Source organism: Hypanus sabinus, chromosome 3 (assembly GCF_030144855.1).
Source record: "Hypanus sabinus isolate sHypSab1 chromosome 3, sHypSab1.hap1, whole genome shotgun sequence".
NCBI classification, from domain to species: Eukaryota; Metazoa; Chordata; class Chondrichthyes; order Myliobatiformes; family Dasyatidae; genus Hypanus; species Hypanus sabinus.
In genome coordinates, this window is record NC_082708.1 from 193,828,981 (window position 1) to 193,846,107 (window position 17,127).

Consider the following 17,127-nt stretch of genomic DNA (forward strand, 5'->3'; position numbering starts at 1 on the left):
AAACACCCTCACTCTCAATAATAACCTCACCCAGTAACAACCACCCTCACTCTCAATAACACCCTCACACAGTAAGAACCACCACTCACTCTCAATAACACCCTCACCCAGTAACAACCACCCTCACTCTCAATAACACCCTCACCCAGTAACAAACACCCTCACTCTCAATAATAACCTCACCCAGTAACAACCACCCTCACTCTCAATAACACCCTCACACAGTAAGAACCACCACTCACTCTCAATAACACCCTCACCCAGTAACAACCACCACTCACTCTCAATAACACTCTCACCCAGTAACAACCACCTCTCACTCTCAATAACACCCTCACCCAGTAACAACACACTCACCCAGTAACAACCACCACTCACTCTCAATGACACCCTCACCCAGTAACAACCACCACTCACTCTCAATAACACCCTCACCCAGTAACAACCACCACTCACTCTCAATAACAATCACCCTCACCCAGTAACAACCACCACTCACTCTCAATAACACACTCACCCAGTAACAACCACCCTCACTCTCAATAACACCCTCACCCATTAACAACCACCACTCACTCTCAATAACACACTCACCCAGTAACAACCACCCTCACTCTCAATAACACCCTCACCCAGTAACGTACACCCTCACTCTCAATATACCCTCACCCAGTAACAACCACCACTCACTCTCAATAACACCCTCACCCAATAACAACACACTCACCCAGTAACAACCACCACACACTCTCAAATACACCCTCACCCAGTAACAACACACTCACCCAGTAACAACCACCTCTCACTCTCAATAACAATCTCACCCAGTAACAACCACCCTCACTCTCAATAACACCCTCACCCAGTAACAACCTCCACTCACTCTCAATGACACCCTCACCCAGTAACAACACACTCACTCTCAATAACACTCTCACCCATTAGCAACCACCACTCACTCTCAATAACACCCTCACCCAGTAACAACCACCACACACTCTCAAAAACACCCTCACCCAGTAACAACACACTCACCCAGTAACAACCACCTCTCACTCTCAATAACAATCTCACCCAGTAACAACCACCCTCACTCTCAATAACACCCTCACCCAGTAACAACCTCCACTCACTCTCAATGACACCCTCACCCAGTAACAACCACCACTCACTCTCAATAACACCCTCACCCAGTAACAACCACCACTCACTCTCAATAACAATCACCCTCACCCAGTAACAACCACCCTCACTCAATAACACCCTCACCCAGTAACAACCACCACTCACTCTCAATGACAATCACCCTCACCCAGTAACAACCACCCCTCACTCTCAATAACACTCTCACCCAGTAACAACCACCACTCACTCTCAATAACACCCTCACCCAGTAACAACACACTCACCCAGTAACACCCACCTCTCACTCTCAATAATACTCTCACCCAGTTACCACCACTCACTCTCAATGACACCCTCACCCAGTAACAACCACCTCTCACTCTCAATAACACCCTCACCCAGTAACAACCACCACTCACTCTCAATAACACCCTCACCCAGTAACAACCACCACTCACTCTCAATAACAATCACCCTCACCCAGTAACAACCACCCTCACTCTCAATAACACTCTCACCCAGTAACAACCACCACTCACTCTCAATGACAATCACCCTCACCCAGTAACAACCACCCCTCACTCTCAATAACACTCTCACCCAGTAACAACCACCTCTCACTCTCAATAACACCCTCACCCAGTAACAAACACCCTCACTCTCAATAATAACCTCACCCAGTAACAACCACCCTCACTCTCAATAACACCCTCACACAGTAAGAACCACCACTCACTCTCAATAACACCCTCACCCAGTAACAACCACCCTCACTCTCAATAACACCCTCACCCAGTAACAAACACCCTCTCTCTCAATAATAACCTCACCCAGTAACAACCACCCTCACTCTCAATAACACCCTCACCCAGTAACAACCACCACTCACTCTCAGACAATCACCCTCACCCAGTAACAACCACCGCTCACTCTCAATAACACTCTCACCCAGTAACAACCACCTCTCACTCTCAATAACACCCTCACCCAGTAACAACACACTCACCCAGTAACAACCACCACTCACTCTCAATGACACCCTCACCCAGTAACAACCACCACTCACTCTCAATGACACCCTTACCCAGTAACAACCACCACTCACTCTCAATGTCACCCTCACCCAGTAACAACCACCACTCACTCTCAATAACACCCTCACCCAGTAACAACCACCACTCACTCTCAATAACACCCTCACCCAGTAACAACCACCCTCACTCTCAATAACACCCTCACCCAGTAACGTACGCCCTCACCCAGTAACAACACACTCACCCAGTAACAACCACCACTCACTCTCAATAACACCCTCACCCATTAACAACCACCACTCACTCTCAATAACACACTCACCCAGTAACAACCACCCTCACTCTCAATAACACCCTCACCCAGTAACGTACACCCTCACTCTCAATATACCCTCACCCAGTAACAACCACCACTCACTCTCAATAACACCCTCACCCAATAACAACACACTCACCCAGTAACAACCACCACTCACTCTCAATAACAATCACCCTCACCCAGTAACAACCACCCTCACTCTCAATAACACCCTCACCCAGTAACAACCACCACTCACTCTCAATGACAATCACCCTCACCCAGTAACAACCACCCCTCACTCTCAATAACACTCTCACCCAGTAACAACCACCTCTCACTCTCAATAACACCCTCACCCAGTAACAACCACCACTCACTCTCAATAACACTCTCACCCAGTAACAACCACCTCTCACTCTCAATAACACCCTCACCCAGGAACAACCACCACTCACTCTCAATAACACTCTCACCCAGTAACAACCACCCACACTCTCAATAACAATCACCCTCACCCAGTAACAACCACCCCTCACTCTCAATAACACCCTCACCCAGTAACAACCACCCTCACTCTCAATAACAATCACCCTCTCCCAGTAACAACCACCCTCACTCTCAATAACACCCTCACCCAGTAACAACCACCACTCACTCTCAATGACAATCACCCTCACCCAGTAACAACCACCCCTCACTCTCAATAACACTCTCACCCAGTAACAACCACCTCTCACTCTCAATAACACCCTCACCCAGTAACAACCACCACTCACTCTCAATAACAATCACCCTCACCCAGTAACAACCACCCTCACTCTCAATAACACTCTCACCCAGTAACAACCACCACTCACTCTCAATGACAATCACCCTCACCCAGTAACAACCACCCCTCACTCTCAATAACACTCTCACCCAGTAACAACCACCTCTCACTCTCAATAACACCCTCACCCAGTAACGTACACCCTCACTCTCAATGACACCCTCACCCAGTAACAACCACCACTCACTCTCAATAACACCCTCACCCAGTAACAACCACCACTCACTCTCAATAACAATCACCCTCACCCAGTAACAACCACCCTCACTCAATAACCCCCTCACCCAGTAACAACCACCACTCACTCTCAATGACAATCACCCTCACCCAGTAACAACCACCCCTCACTCTCAATAACACTCTCACCCAGTAACAACCACCTCTCACTCTCAATAACACCCTCACCCAGTAACAAACACCCTCACTCTCAATAATAACCTCACCCAGTAACAACCACCCCTCACTCTCAATAACACTCTCACCCAGTAACAACCACCCTCACTCTCAATAACGCCCTCACCCAGTAACAACCACCCTCACTCTCAATAACACCCTCACACAGTAAGAACCACCACTCACTCTCAATAACACCCTCACCCAGTAACAACCACCCTCACTCTCAATAACACCCTCACCCAGTAACAACCACCACTCACTCTCAGACAATCACCCTCACCCAGTAACAACCACCGCTCACTCTCAATAACACTCTCACCCAGTAACAACCACCTCTCACTCTCAATAACACCCTCACCCAGTAACAACACACTCACACAGTAACAACCACCTCTCACTCTCAATGACACCCTTACCCAGTAACAACCACCACTCACTCTCAATGACACCCTCACCCAGTAACAACCACCACTCACTCTCAATGTCACCCTCACCCAGTAACAACCACCACTCACTCTCAATAACACCCTCACCCAGTAACAACCACCACTCACTCTCAATAACAATCACCCTCACCCAGTAACAACCACCCTCACTCTCAATAACACCCTCACCCAGTAACAAACACCCTGACTCTCAATAACACCCTCACCCAGTAACAACCACCACTCACTCTCAATAACACCCTCACCCATTAACAACCACCACTCACTCTCAATAACACACTCACCCAGTAACAACCACCCTCACTCTCAATAACACCCTCACCCAGTAACGTACACCCTCACTCTCAATATACCCTCACCCAGTAACCACCACTCACTCTCAATAACACCCTCACCCAATAACAACACACTCACCCAGTAACAACCACCACTCACTCTCAATAACAATCACCCTCACCCAGTAACAACCACCCTCACTCTCAATAACACCCTCACCCAGTAACAACCACCTCTCACTCTCAATAACACCCTCACCCAGTAACAACCACCACTCACTCTCAATAACACTCTCACCCAGTAACAACCACCTCTCACTCTCAATAACACCCTCACCCAGGAACAACCACCACTCACTCTCAATAACACTCTCACCCAGTAACAACCACCCACACTCTCAATAACAATCACCCTCACCCAGTAACAACCACCCCTCACTCTCAATAACACCCTTACCCAGTAACAACCACCCTCACTCTCAATAACAATCACCCTCTCCCAGTAACAACCACCCTCACTCTCAATAACACCCTCACCCAGTAACAACCACCACTCACTCTCAATGACAATCACCCTCACCCAGTAACAACCACCCTCACTCTCAATAACACCCTCACCCAGTAACAACCACCACTCACTCTCAATGACAATCACCCTCACCCAGTAACAACCACCACTCACTCTCAATGACACCCTCACTCAGTAACAACCTCCACTCACTCTCAATGACACCCTCACCCAGTAACAACCACCACTCACTCTCAATAACACCCTCACCCAGTAACAACCACCACTCACTCTCAATAACAATCACCCTCACCCAGTAACAACCATTCTCACTCTCAATAACACCCTCACCCAGTAACAAACACCCTCACTCTCAATAACACCCTCACCCAGTAACAACCACCACTCACTCTCAATAACACCCTCACCCAGTAACAACACACTCACCCAGTAACAACCACCACTCACTCTCAATAACACTCTCACCCAGTAACAACCACCACTCACTCTCAATAACACTCTCACCCAGTAACAACCACCCACACTCTCAATAACATCTTCACCCAATAACAACCACCACTCACTCTCAAGAACAATCACCCTCACCCAGTAACAACCACCCTCACTCTCAGTAACACCCTCACCCAGTAACAACCACCACTCACACGCAATGACAATCACCCTCACCCAGTAACAACCACCCCTCACTCTCAATAACACTCTCACCCAGTAACAACCACCTCTCACTCGCAATAACACCCTCACCCAGTAACAACCACCTCTCACTCTCAATAACACTCTCACCCAGTAACAACCACCACTCAGTCTCAATAACACCCTCACCCAGTAACAACATCCTCACCCATTAATCCCCCATGCAGTAACAACCCCCACCAAGTAACCACTTCACACAGAAACCTTTCCTTTCCCAGTAAACCCCTCACTCAGTTAACCCCCTCACCCCATAACCCCCTTTACCCTGTCACCCCCTCACATAGCAGCCCCTTATACCCTGTAACCCCCCTCCCCAGTAACCTGTCAGCCTGTAACCCCCTCACCCTGTAACCTCTCACCCAGTAAACCCCTCACCCAATTACTCACTCTCACCCTGTAAACCCCTTCACCCTTCAACCCCCTCTTCCAGCAATCCCTTCATCCTGTAACCCCCCTCACCCAGTAACCTCTCACCCTGTAACCGTCCCACTCCCAATAACCTCTCACCCTGTAACCTCCTTCACCCTGTAACCTCTCATCCTGTATTTCATCTCAACGTGTAACCCCTCACCCCAGTAACCCCCATCACCCAGCAACCTCTCAGAAACCCCCCTCATTCAGCAAACCTCCCTCTCCCAATAACCCCTCTCACCCCCTCCCAATAGCCCCCTTCACACAGTGAAATGCTCACCCAGTAACCCCCCTCCTATAACCCCAATAACCCCTAACCTCTCGTACTGCACCTTAACCCCATACCCTTCCCCGTAACCCTTCACTTGTCCCTGTAACCCCTCACCCTGTTCAAAAGTGATGAATTGCACTTCAACCCACGGGGCACCAAAATTCTTGTGGGAAGGCTTGTTAGAGCTGTTGGGGTGTTTTAAACTAATTCGGTAGGAGGGTGGGAACTGAAATGAAGGGACCTCATGATAAAAAAGCAAAGATTGCGTGCAGTCAGACATTCAGAAGAGGCAGGCAGATGATAAGACATAACTGCGGACAGCGGGGAGAGTATCAGTGCATTATGGGTGCAGAACCAAAAAAGGGCAGCAAATACAGTATCAAAGTGTTATACTTCAATGCACAGAGTAGGAGAAATAAGGTGGGTGATCTTGTTGCACTTTTATAGATTATTGGGTATGATGTTGTGGCCATCACTGAATCGTGGTTGAAGGACAGTTGTAGTTGGGAGCTGAATGTCCAAGGTTACACGTTATATCAGAGGGATAGGAAGGTAGGCAGAGGGGCGGTGTGGCTCTGCTGGTGAAGAATGGCATCAAATCAGTGGAACGATGTGACAAAGGATCAGAAGATGTTGAACCCTTGTGGGTTGAGTTCAGAAACTTGCAAGAGTAAAAGGACCCTGATGGCAGTGATGAAATTTTAAAGGAATTAGGGGACATAAGAAATGATTATCTGATTCTGGTAAATAGCGGGTTAAAATCAAGTGCCACTTTGTGTATGCTCTGTTCCATGAAAAGTTGCAGAGACTGTCCTTGACTGAAAAAAAACTGCCTTCAGTTTGTTTAGATTAACGACTCAAAGTTGTACCTTTGGGAATGATCTGTGGGCTGCGTACATTTCTTACGCTTTCACATCACTGATCTAAGTTCCCTCTTTGTTTGGAGAAGACACACTGATAAGTCAAAAATCTATCTGTAATTAAAACCTTGATTTAGTAACTCTCTTATCTAAGTAATTAAGTTTTGCTCTAACTGACTTGGCTGGAATATCTGTTCAACTAAGTGATTCTTTGTTTCACTGGTTCTATAAATTGTCATGTTTCTGAGTGTTAGAAAGCTCATTGCGAGCCGCCAGGGAGAGAGAGACACTCTGTCTTCATGATGATTGGCTCCAAGTCTTCTCGCCAGCTGAGTTCAAACAAATAAACTGGTGAAAGGTTAAGGTAAAGACTTATGTGTGGTGTGGTTATTTGGACTGGCAAGTTTACAGCTGTTATATACGGGCCTCCCAACAGTGGCTGGGAGGTGGACCACAGATTACAACAGGAAATAGAAAAGGCAAGTCAAAAGGGCAATATTATGGTAGTTACGGGAGATTTCAACATGTAGATCAATTGGGAAAATCATGTTGGAAATGGATCTTAAGAGAGTGAATTTGTTTGATGCCTATGAGACGGCTTTTTAGAGCAGTTTATCACTATGAGGGGATCAGCTATACTAGATTGGGCGTTATGTAATGAATGGGGCAAGAGAGTGGCAAATAAAATACAATGTTGGAAAATGCATGGTCATGCACTTTATTGTAGAAATAAATGTTGGACTATTTTCTAACTGGGGAGAAAATCCAAAAACGGGAGGTACAAAGGGACTTGAGAGATTTTGTGCAAAACTCTACAAGTTAGCTTGCAGGTCCAGTCGGCAGTAGGAAGGCAAATGCCATATTAGGATTCATTTCAAGAGGTCTGGAATACAAGAGCAGGAAGTGATGTTGAGGCTTTGTCAGACATTGATGAGATCTCACCTTGAGTATTGTGAACAGTTTTGGGCCCCTCATCTAGAAAGATGTGCTGGCATTGGACAGGGTCCAATTCAGAAGGATGATTCCAAGGATGAATAGCGGGAAAAACGTTCGTTAGCTCTGGTCTGTCCTCACTGGAATTCAGAAGGATGGGGGGGAGGTGGGGAATCTCATTGAAACCTTTCGAATGTTGAAAGGCCTAGACAGAATAGCTGTGGAAAGGATGTTTCCCATGGTGGAAAAGTCGAGCACAAGAGGGCACAGCCTCAGGATAGAGGGATATCCTTTCAAAACAGAGATGTGGAGAAATTTCTTTAGCCAGAGGATGGTGAATTTGTGGATTTGTTGCCACAGGCAGCTGTGGAGGCCAAGTCATTGGGTGTATTTAAGGCAGAGATAGATAGGTTCTTGATTGGACACGGCATCAAAGGTTATGGGGAGAAGGCCGGGGAGTGTGCCTGCCGAGGAGAAAAAAGGATCAGCCATGATTGAATGGCGGAGCAGACTCGATGGGCCAGATGGCCTAATGCTACTCCTGTCTTATGGTAACCTCTCACCCTACCCCTCACCATGCCAGTAATCCCCTTCCCTGGCTCCTCACACCAGTAAACCCCCCATCCCCTGACTCTTCACCCTCCATCCCGTTCCCTCGTCACGCCAGTAATCTCTCTCCCAGTCCCCTGACCCCTCACACCACCAGTAATCCCCCTCCCAGTCCCCTGACCCCTCACACCACCAGTAATCCCCCTCCCAGTCCCCTGACCCCTCACACCACCAATAATCCCCCTCCCAGTCCCCTGACCCCTCACACCACCAGTAATCCCCCTCCCAGTCCCCTGACCCCTCACACCACCAGTAATCCCCCTCCCAGTCCCCTGACCCCTCACACCACCAGTGATCCCCTTCCCAGTCCCCTGACCCCTCACACCACCAGTGATCCCCCTCCCAGTCCCCTGACCCCTCACACCACCAGTAATCCCCCTCCCAGTCCCCTGACCCCTCACACCACCAATAATCCCCCTCCCAGTCCCCTGACCCCTCACACCACCAGTAATCCCCCTCCCAGTCCCCTGACCCCTCACACCACCAGTAATCCCCCTCCCAGTCCCCTGACCCCTCGCCCAGCCAGCAACCTCTGACCTCTGCATGGTCGGCTACAATATAGATTTCCATGAATTTCTCTGTGTCCCAGGAATCGCGCCGGACCTGTGGGAGAGGAGATGGGAGGAAAGGGTGTGTCTCATGGGTTAACACTGACCTTCCCAGGGACTGTTCTCCTGCCCTGCCTTTGCCACGACACAGAGGCCAGTCAGGCCGGTGTTGAGGGAGAATGGAAGATCTGGGCCCCAAGCAATTCAGCTGCAGACCCCACCCCAAAACATCAGCAGGAGAGAGGCCACTCAGCCCATTGAGCCTTGACCCCATGGCTGTCCCATATTGACAGAATGGTGGCAGCAGGAGGTAGTCAGGACCCCCAGACCTGCCCCATCATTCGATGGGATGACAGTGAGTCTTCTCAAGGCCTCAATTTCCCACCTGCACCAAGCCCCACACCCCTCTACCTTAAACATTTCCAACGATTGTCTCTCACCAATGGCCAGGGCACAAAGTTCCACAGATTCTATAGTCCCTGACAGAAGAAATATCTTCGTACCTCGGCTTTACACAGACCAGTCCTCCTCACGTTGTTAAGACCCCTACCTCCGACTCTCCCAACAGCTGAGCTGCCAAGCCGAACTCATGGTCTGAGATGTGTGATTAGTGTTCCCCCCTTCATCTGAACTCTAACATGCCCAAACTGCTCAATCTGTCCTGATCACACATCCCAGGATCAGCCTCTCGGCTGCCTTTGGTATTGCCCTGCCATTGTTTGGCAAGAGAAGCAGAAATGTGCACAGAACCCCAGAGTGGCCTCACCAGCTACCTGTACAGCAGGAACAAAACCTCTCTGCTGTTCAACTACAGCTCCGTTGCAGTTAAGAACAACATGTCATTTCCGGTCATACCCACCACAACACAGAACACAAAACAATACTGCACAGGAATAGATTCTATGGCCAACAACGTTATGAGCTTGTTGCCACGAGCAGTGGCGGAGGCCAAGTCATTGGGTGTATTTAAGGCAGAGATAGACAGGTTCTTGAATAGCCAGGGCATCAAAGAGTATGGGGAGAAGGCAGGGAGTGGGGATGACTGGAAGAATTGGATCAGCCCATGATTGATAGGGGAGCAGATTCAATGGCCCAAATGGCCTACTTCTGCTCCGACAGCTTATGGTCTTATGCCCTGTGCTGAACAAAATGCCAAATCAAAGTACATCTCTTCTCACTGCAAATGTCCATATGCCCCAATCCCTGCTGTTCATGTGGCTATCTAACAGATTCCGACACCGCCCTGAAACCAGATACCGACACTGCTGTCAAACCAGTTTCTGACACCACTCTCAAACCAGTTTCTGACACCAGCCCTAACAACTTGTTCTGGTACCCACCACACACAGTGGAAAAAACCTACACTGTTGGATGTTCACGATCCCACTGAAGGACCTGTGCTGTTCGGCACAATTCTATGTGCTAGATTACTATAAAAGGACTATACTGTATGGCACTCTTCTAGATCTCTTTGAAGTGCCTGTACTTCTCAGGACAGTTCTGTTCTAGATTCTATGTAGTGCCTGTAATGATCAGCACTGTTCTACGTTCCAAATCAATCTGAAGGGCCTATAATGTTTGGCAATCTTCCATGTTCAGATCCCCGAGAAGGGCCTTTATTGTTTGGCATTGTTCTATGTTCTAGATCCGTCTGAAGGGTCTGCATGGTTTGGCACTGTTTTACATTCAAAATTTCCCTGAAGGGCTTGTACTTTTCTGTACAGTTCTATGTTCTAGATTACTATGAATGGACTGTACTGTTTGGCACTGTTCTGTGTCCTAGATCTCTGTGAAGATCTGTACTATTCAGCACTGTTCTATGTTTTAGATCTCTATTAATAGTCTGTTCCACACAATTCTATGTTCCAGATCTCCATGAATGGTCTGTACTGTTGAGCACTTTTCTATGCTCTAGATCTAATGAAAGGCCTGTACTGATCAGCACTGTTCTATATTCTAGATCAATCTGAAACACATGTAATATTTAACTCTGTTATATGTTCTAGATCTCAGTACAGGGCCTTTATGTTTTGGCATTGTTCTATGTTCTAGATCCCTATAGATGGCATTTCACTTGCTGCACTATTCTATGTTTTAAATCTCTTTGGATGGACTGTACCATTCATCACGGTTCTATGTTCTAGATCTGCATGAAGTGCCCGATCTATTCTGCACTATCCCATGTTCTAGATCTCTATGAAGGGCCTGTACTATTTGGCAAGGTTCTATGTTCTAGAACTTTAGGAACAGTCAGAGGTTTGGCTCAGCAGGGGCAGACAGGGGTTCATAGGAGTAAATTGGTCAGCAGGGAATTGGAGTCAAGGCTCAGCAGGTTAGTCGATCGAGGATTGGTAGGGGGGACAAAAACAGTAGGAAGTTGGGGTCAAGGTGACCGCAGGGCCAGGGTCTCTCAGGGACTCTGGGCTCAAAGGGACCATTGTAGGTTCGGGTTCTGGGCTGTGGGATAGGGCCATGGGGTCCTGTCAGGGACGGACTCCGGCAGGGTCGTGGTCAATCACAGTTGAGAAGTCCATCACAGCTCAGGGGCCCAGGGGTGGTCAAGGATCCTTGGTCAGTGCTCTACTGGGGCCAACTGTTGTGGTTGGAAGTAGGGGGTCAGGGGTCAGAGGGGCAGGGTGTACATAGGGGAAACTGAGTAGGAAGCTCGGCTCCAAGGATCAGGTAGGGAAAGATGATAGTGAACCTCACCCTGTGTAAGTGCTGCACCAGGCGTCCCATCAAGACCCTGTCTGTCCACCTGTCATCGCCCCGTCCACACCGGCCGTGGCCAATAGTCAGGCTCCCCATCCGGGTCACCCGGTGTAGATTATCGCTGATTGGTTGTAGGTAAAAACCATCAGTGGTATCCATGGCAACAATCCCACTGTGGAATACAATAATAACAGCAGTTACCCTAGAATCGACAGGGTTTATTGATCACCTCCACCAGCGGTCAGCTGAGGCCAGAGGAGATTCCAAAATCAGACAACACAGGTTACATTGATAGGCGACAGATTTTAAAAGAAGGACCCGAGGGGCAACTTTTTCCACCCAGTTGGCAGTGGGTATGTGGAATCAGATGCTACAGGGTGTTGGTATAATAACAAATGTTAAAGTTCATGGATAGCAAAAGATGACCCCCCACATAGACACTCCCCCACCGAATGATTCCCAGAAACACACCCCACCGACTGTCTCCCAGAGAAACACCCCCACTGACCGATTGACTCCCAGAGACTCACCCCCACCGACCAACTCCCAAAGACACGCCCCACCCACTGACTCCCAGAGACACACCCTGCTGACACCCACTGATAGCTCCCACAGTCACCACCAACACCCCTCCAATGATTGTCTCCCACTGTCACCCCTACAGTCACCACTTACACCCACCCACCGACTGACAACCACTGACACCGCCACCGTCGCCGCCAACACCCATCCACCGACTGACAACCACTGACACCGCCACCGTCGCCGCCAACACCCATCCACCGACTGACAACCACTGACACCGCCACCGTCGCCGCCAACACCCATCCACCGACTGACAACCACTGACACCGCCACCGTCGCCGCCAACACCCATCCACCGACTGACAACCACTGACACCGCCACCGTCGCCGCCAACACCCACCCACCGACTGACAACCACTGACACCGCCACCGTCGCCGCCAACACCCACCCACCGACTGACAACCACTGACACCGCCACCGTCGCCGCCAACACCCACCCACCGACTGACAACCACTGACACCGCCACCGTCGCCGCCAACACCCACCCACCGACTGACAACCACTGACACCGCCACCGTCGCCGCCAACACCCATCCACCGACTGACAACCACTGACACCGCCACCGTCGCCGCCAACACCCACCCACCGACTGACAACCACTGACACCGCCACCGTCGCCGCCAACACCCATCCACCGACTGACAACCACTGACACCGCCACCGTCGCCGCCAACACCCACCCACCGACTGACAACCACTGACACCGCCACCGTCGCCGCCAACACCCATCCACCGACTGACAACCACTGACACCGCCACCGTCGCCGCCAACACCCATCCACCGACTGACAACCACTGACACCGCCACCGTCGCCGCCAACACCCACCCACCGACTGACAACCACTGACACCGCCACCGTCGCCGCCAACACCCATCCACCGACTGACAACCACTGACACCGCCACCGTCGCCGCCAACACCCATCCACCGACTGACAACCACTGACACCGCCACCGTCGCCGCCAACACCCATCCACCGACTGACAACCACTGACACCGCCACCGTCGCCGCCAACACCCACCCACCGACTGACAACCACTGACACCGCCACCGTCGCCGCCAACACCCATCCACCGACTGACAACCACTGACACCGCCACCGTCGCCGCCAACACCCATCCACCGACTGACTCCGAGTGATGTCCCCACACTCACCACCAGCAGCCACTCACTGATTGACTCCATCAACACTGACACAAACCCACCAACTGACTCCTAATGTCACCCCCAACCATTCCTTGACTTCCCAACAACCCACATCCACACCCCAACACCCCACTCACCCTCACTGAGAACCACACACCTCCATTTCCCACTGACAGCCCCACACTCACCCTTCACACCCCTCACCAACATAAACCTGACTCCCAACATCCAATCACCCTCTGACTCCCCTCAATCAATAATCCCAGATACACTCCTAATGCCCAACCACCCCCTCTCCACCAGTTACCCCCACCCCAAACCCAACCTTCCCTTTCCCCTCCAGCTTCTCACCGGACACCGTAGCGCAGGCTGAGGGCAAGCCAGGAGTGCCGATAGCCACGGATAAGTCCATGGTACAGGCAGTGATCCTGTAGGGACAAAACAGACATCACCACCTTACACTCACACCAGCACCGCTTGGCGACCCAATCTGCACCCTGGCTGATCAACATCTTCACCTTGGGTGCCCCACCTGTACCCCGGGTGATCGATCCCTCAGCCCGGGTGATAAACCCTCACACCTGAGTGACCCACTCTGCACCCGTGGGTGAGCCAACCCTCAATGTGACCCAGCCTGTACCTCACACCCCTGGGATGACCCACACCTCATTTACATCTCCCAACCTCAGGATAACCTACACCCATGACCACTCCCCTCATTCCCCACAGGCACTGACATCTCCCCTCCCATTCATGCCTCGCCTTCCCATCCAAATCAACCCTTGGGGTGACCCATACCCCTATGACCTCCCTTCCTGCTCACCCCACACACATGACCTTTACCCATCCTCCCCCCACCACCATGAACTATCCTCACCCATTCCACCAACACATGGCATGAACCATACCCAGGCTGGTTCCCCAATCCCTCACCGTGCGGTTCGGACTGATGGTAACCCGACTGCCATCCAGATGATAATGCGTCTCTGTGTAACCATCTGTGAGCAGCCTCCTGGAATCACAACAGGAAGTTAGATTTATTCAGGGGTGGCGATGGGGTAGCTGACAGTCTCGTTCTGGGACAGGAAAGAGTAGACATACTAAGGATTTGAATAATGGCTCTCAGGCTCTAACTGGTGGATTGAGCAATGGACCCTGACAATGCTGGTTTAGTGTTGCAGTTACCAACTTTAGCCACATAATGAAGTCTAGACTTCCTCCTGTTACACACTGAGGTCTGGAGTTCCTCCCGTTACACACTGAGTTCTGGAGTTCCTCCCATTACACACTGAGTTCTGGAGTTCCTCCCGTTACACAGTGAGGTCTGGAGTTCCTCCCGTTACACACAGAGTTCTGGAATTCCTCCACCTACACACTGAGTTCAGGAGTTCCTCCCGTTACACACTGAGTTCTGGAATTCCTCCCGTTACACACTGAGGTCTGGAGATCCTCCCGTTACACACTGAGGTCTGGAGATCCTCCCGTTACACACTGAGGTCTGGAGTTCCTCCCGTTACACACAGAGTTCTGGAATTCCTCCACCTACACACTGAGTTCAGGAGTTCCTCCCATTACACACTGAGTTCTGGAATTCCTCCCGTTACACACTGAGGTCTGGAGTTCCTCCCGTTACACACTGAGATCTGGAGATCCTCCCGTTACACACTGAGGTCTGGAGTTCCTCCCGTTACACACTGAGTTCTGGAGTTCCTCCCGTTACACACTGAGTTCTGGAGTTCCTCCCATTACACATTGAGTTCTGGAGTTCCTCCCATTACACACGGAGTTCTGGAGTTCCTACCATTACATACTGTGGTCTGGAGTTCCTCCCATTACACACTGAGTTCTGGAGTTCCTCCCATTACACACTGAGTTCTGGAGTTCCTCCCATTACACACGGAGTTCTGGAGTTCCTACCATTACATACTGTGGTCTGGAGTTCCTCCCATTACACACTGAGTTCTGGAGTTCCTCCCATTACACACTGAGTTCTGGAGTTCCTCCCATTACACACGGAATTCTGGAGTTCCTACCATTACATACTGTGGTCTGGAGTTCCTCCCATTACACACTGAGTTCTGGAGTTCCTCCCATTACACACGGAGTTCTGGAGTTCCTACCATTACATACTGTGGTCTGGAGTTCCTCCCATTACACACTGAGTTCTGGAGTTCCTCCCATTACACACGGAGTTCTGGAGTTCCTCCCATTACACACTGAGTTCTGGAGTTCCTCCCGTTACACAGTGAGGTCTGGAGTTCCTCCCGTTACACACAGAGTTCTGGAATTCCTCCACCTACACACTGAGTTCAGGAGTTCCTCCCATTACACACTGAGTTCTGGAATTCCTCCCGTTACACACTGAGGTCTGGAGTTCCTCCCGTTACACACTGAGGTCTGGAGATCCTCCCGTTACACACTGAGGTCTGGAGATCCTCCCGTTACACACTGAGGTCTGGAGATCCTCCCGTTACACACTGTCTGGAGATCCTCCCATTACACACTGAGGTCTGGAGATCCTCCCGTTACACACTGAGGTCTGGAGATCCTCCCGTTACACACTGAGGTCTGGAGATCCTCCCGTTACACACTGAGGTCTGGAGTTCCTCCCATTACACACTGAGGTCTGGAGATCCTACCATTACACACAGAGGTCTGGAGTTCCTCCATTTACACACTGGGTTCTGGAATTCCTCCACCTACAAACTGAATTCTGGAGTTCCTATCGTTACACACTGAATTCTGGAGTTCCTCCCATTACACACTGAGGTCTGGAGATCCTCCCATTACACACAGAGGTCTGGGGATCCTCCCGTTACACACTGAGTTCTGGAGTTCCTCCCGTTACACACTGAGTTCTGGAGTTCCTCCCATTACACATTGAGTTCTGGAGTTCCTCCCATTACACACGGAGTTCTGGAGTTCCTACCATTACATACTGTGGTCTGGAGTTCCTCCCATTACACACTGAGTTCTGGAGTTCCTCCCATTACACACTGAGTTCTGGAGTTCCTCCCATTACACACGGAATTCTGGAGTTCCTACCATTACATACTGTGGTCTGGAGTTCCTCCCATTACACACTGAGTTCTGGAGTTCCTCCCATTACACACGGAGTTCTGGAGTTCCTACCATTACATACTGTGGTCTGGAGTTCCTCCCATTACACACTGAGTTCTGGAGTTCCTCCCATTACACACGGAGTTCTGGAGTTCCTCCCATTACACACTGAGTTCTGGAGTTCCTCCCGTTACACAGTGAGGTCTGGAGTTCCTCCCGTTACACACAGAGTTCTGGAATTCCTCCACCTACACACTGAGTTCAGGAGTTCCTCCCATTACACACTGAGTTCTGGAATTCCTCCCGTTACACACTGAGGTCTGGAGTTCCTCCCGTTACACACTGAGGTCTGGAGATC

The 17,127-nt window shown here is 50.3% G+C and overlaps 1 protein-coding gene and 1 long non-coding RNA gene across 4 annotated transcripts in view; both read right to left on the minus strand.

Moving 5' to 3' along the window:
- Positions 1-17,127, minus strand: part of LOC132392017 (disintegrin and metalloproteinase domain-containing protein 33-like) — a 156,237-nt gene that overhangs the window by 119,228 nt on the left and 19,882 nt on the right. For all 3 annotated transcript variants that reach the window (XM_059965923.1, XM_059965924.1, XM_059965925.1), the window contains 4 exons: positions 14,643-14,721; positions 14,061-14,137; positions 11,970-12,144; positions 9,250-9,315 (listed from right to left, as the gene is read on the minus strand). In XM_059965923.1, the coding sequence (XP_059821906.1) occupies positions 9,250-9,315; positions 11,970-12,144; positions 14,061-14,137; positions 14,643-14,721 (397 nt within the window). The remainder of the gene's footprint in view (positions 1-9,249; positions 9,316-11,969; positions 12,145-14,060; positions 14,138-14,642; positions 14,722-17,127) is intronic.
- Positions 1,726-4,495, minus strand: LOC132390897 (uncharacterized). The gene is made up of 3 exons (XR_009511047.1): positions 3,786-4,495; positions 1,951-2,087; positions 1,726-1,874 (listed from the first exon to the last, which is right to left on the minus strand). It is a non-coding gene; the product is annotated as an uncharacterized LOC132390897 (long non-coding RNA).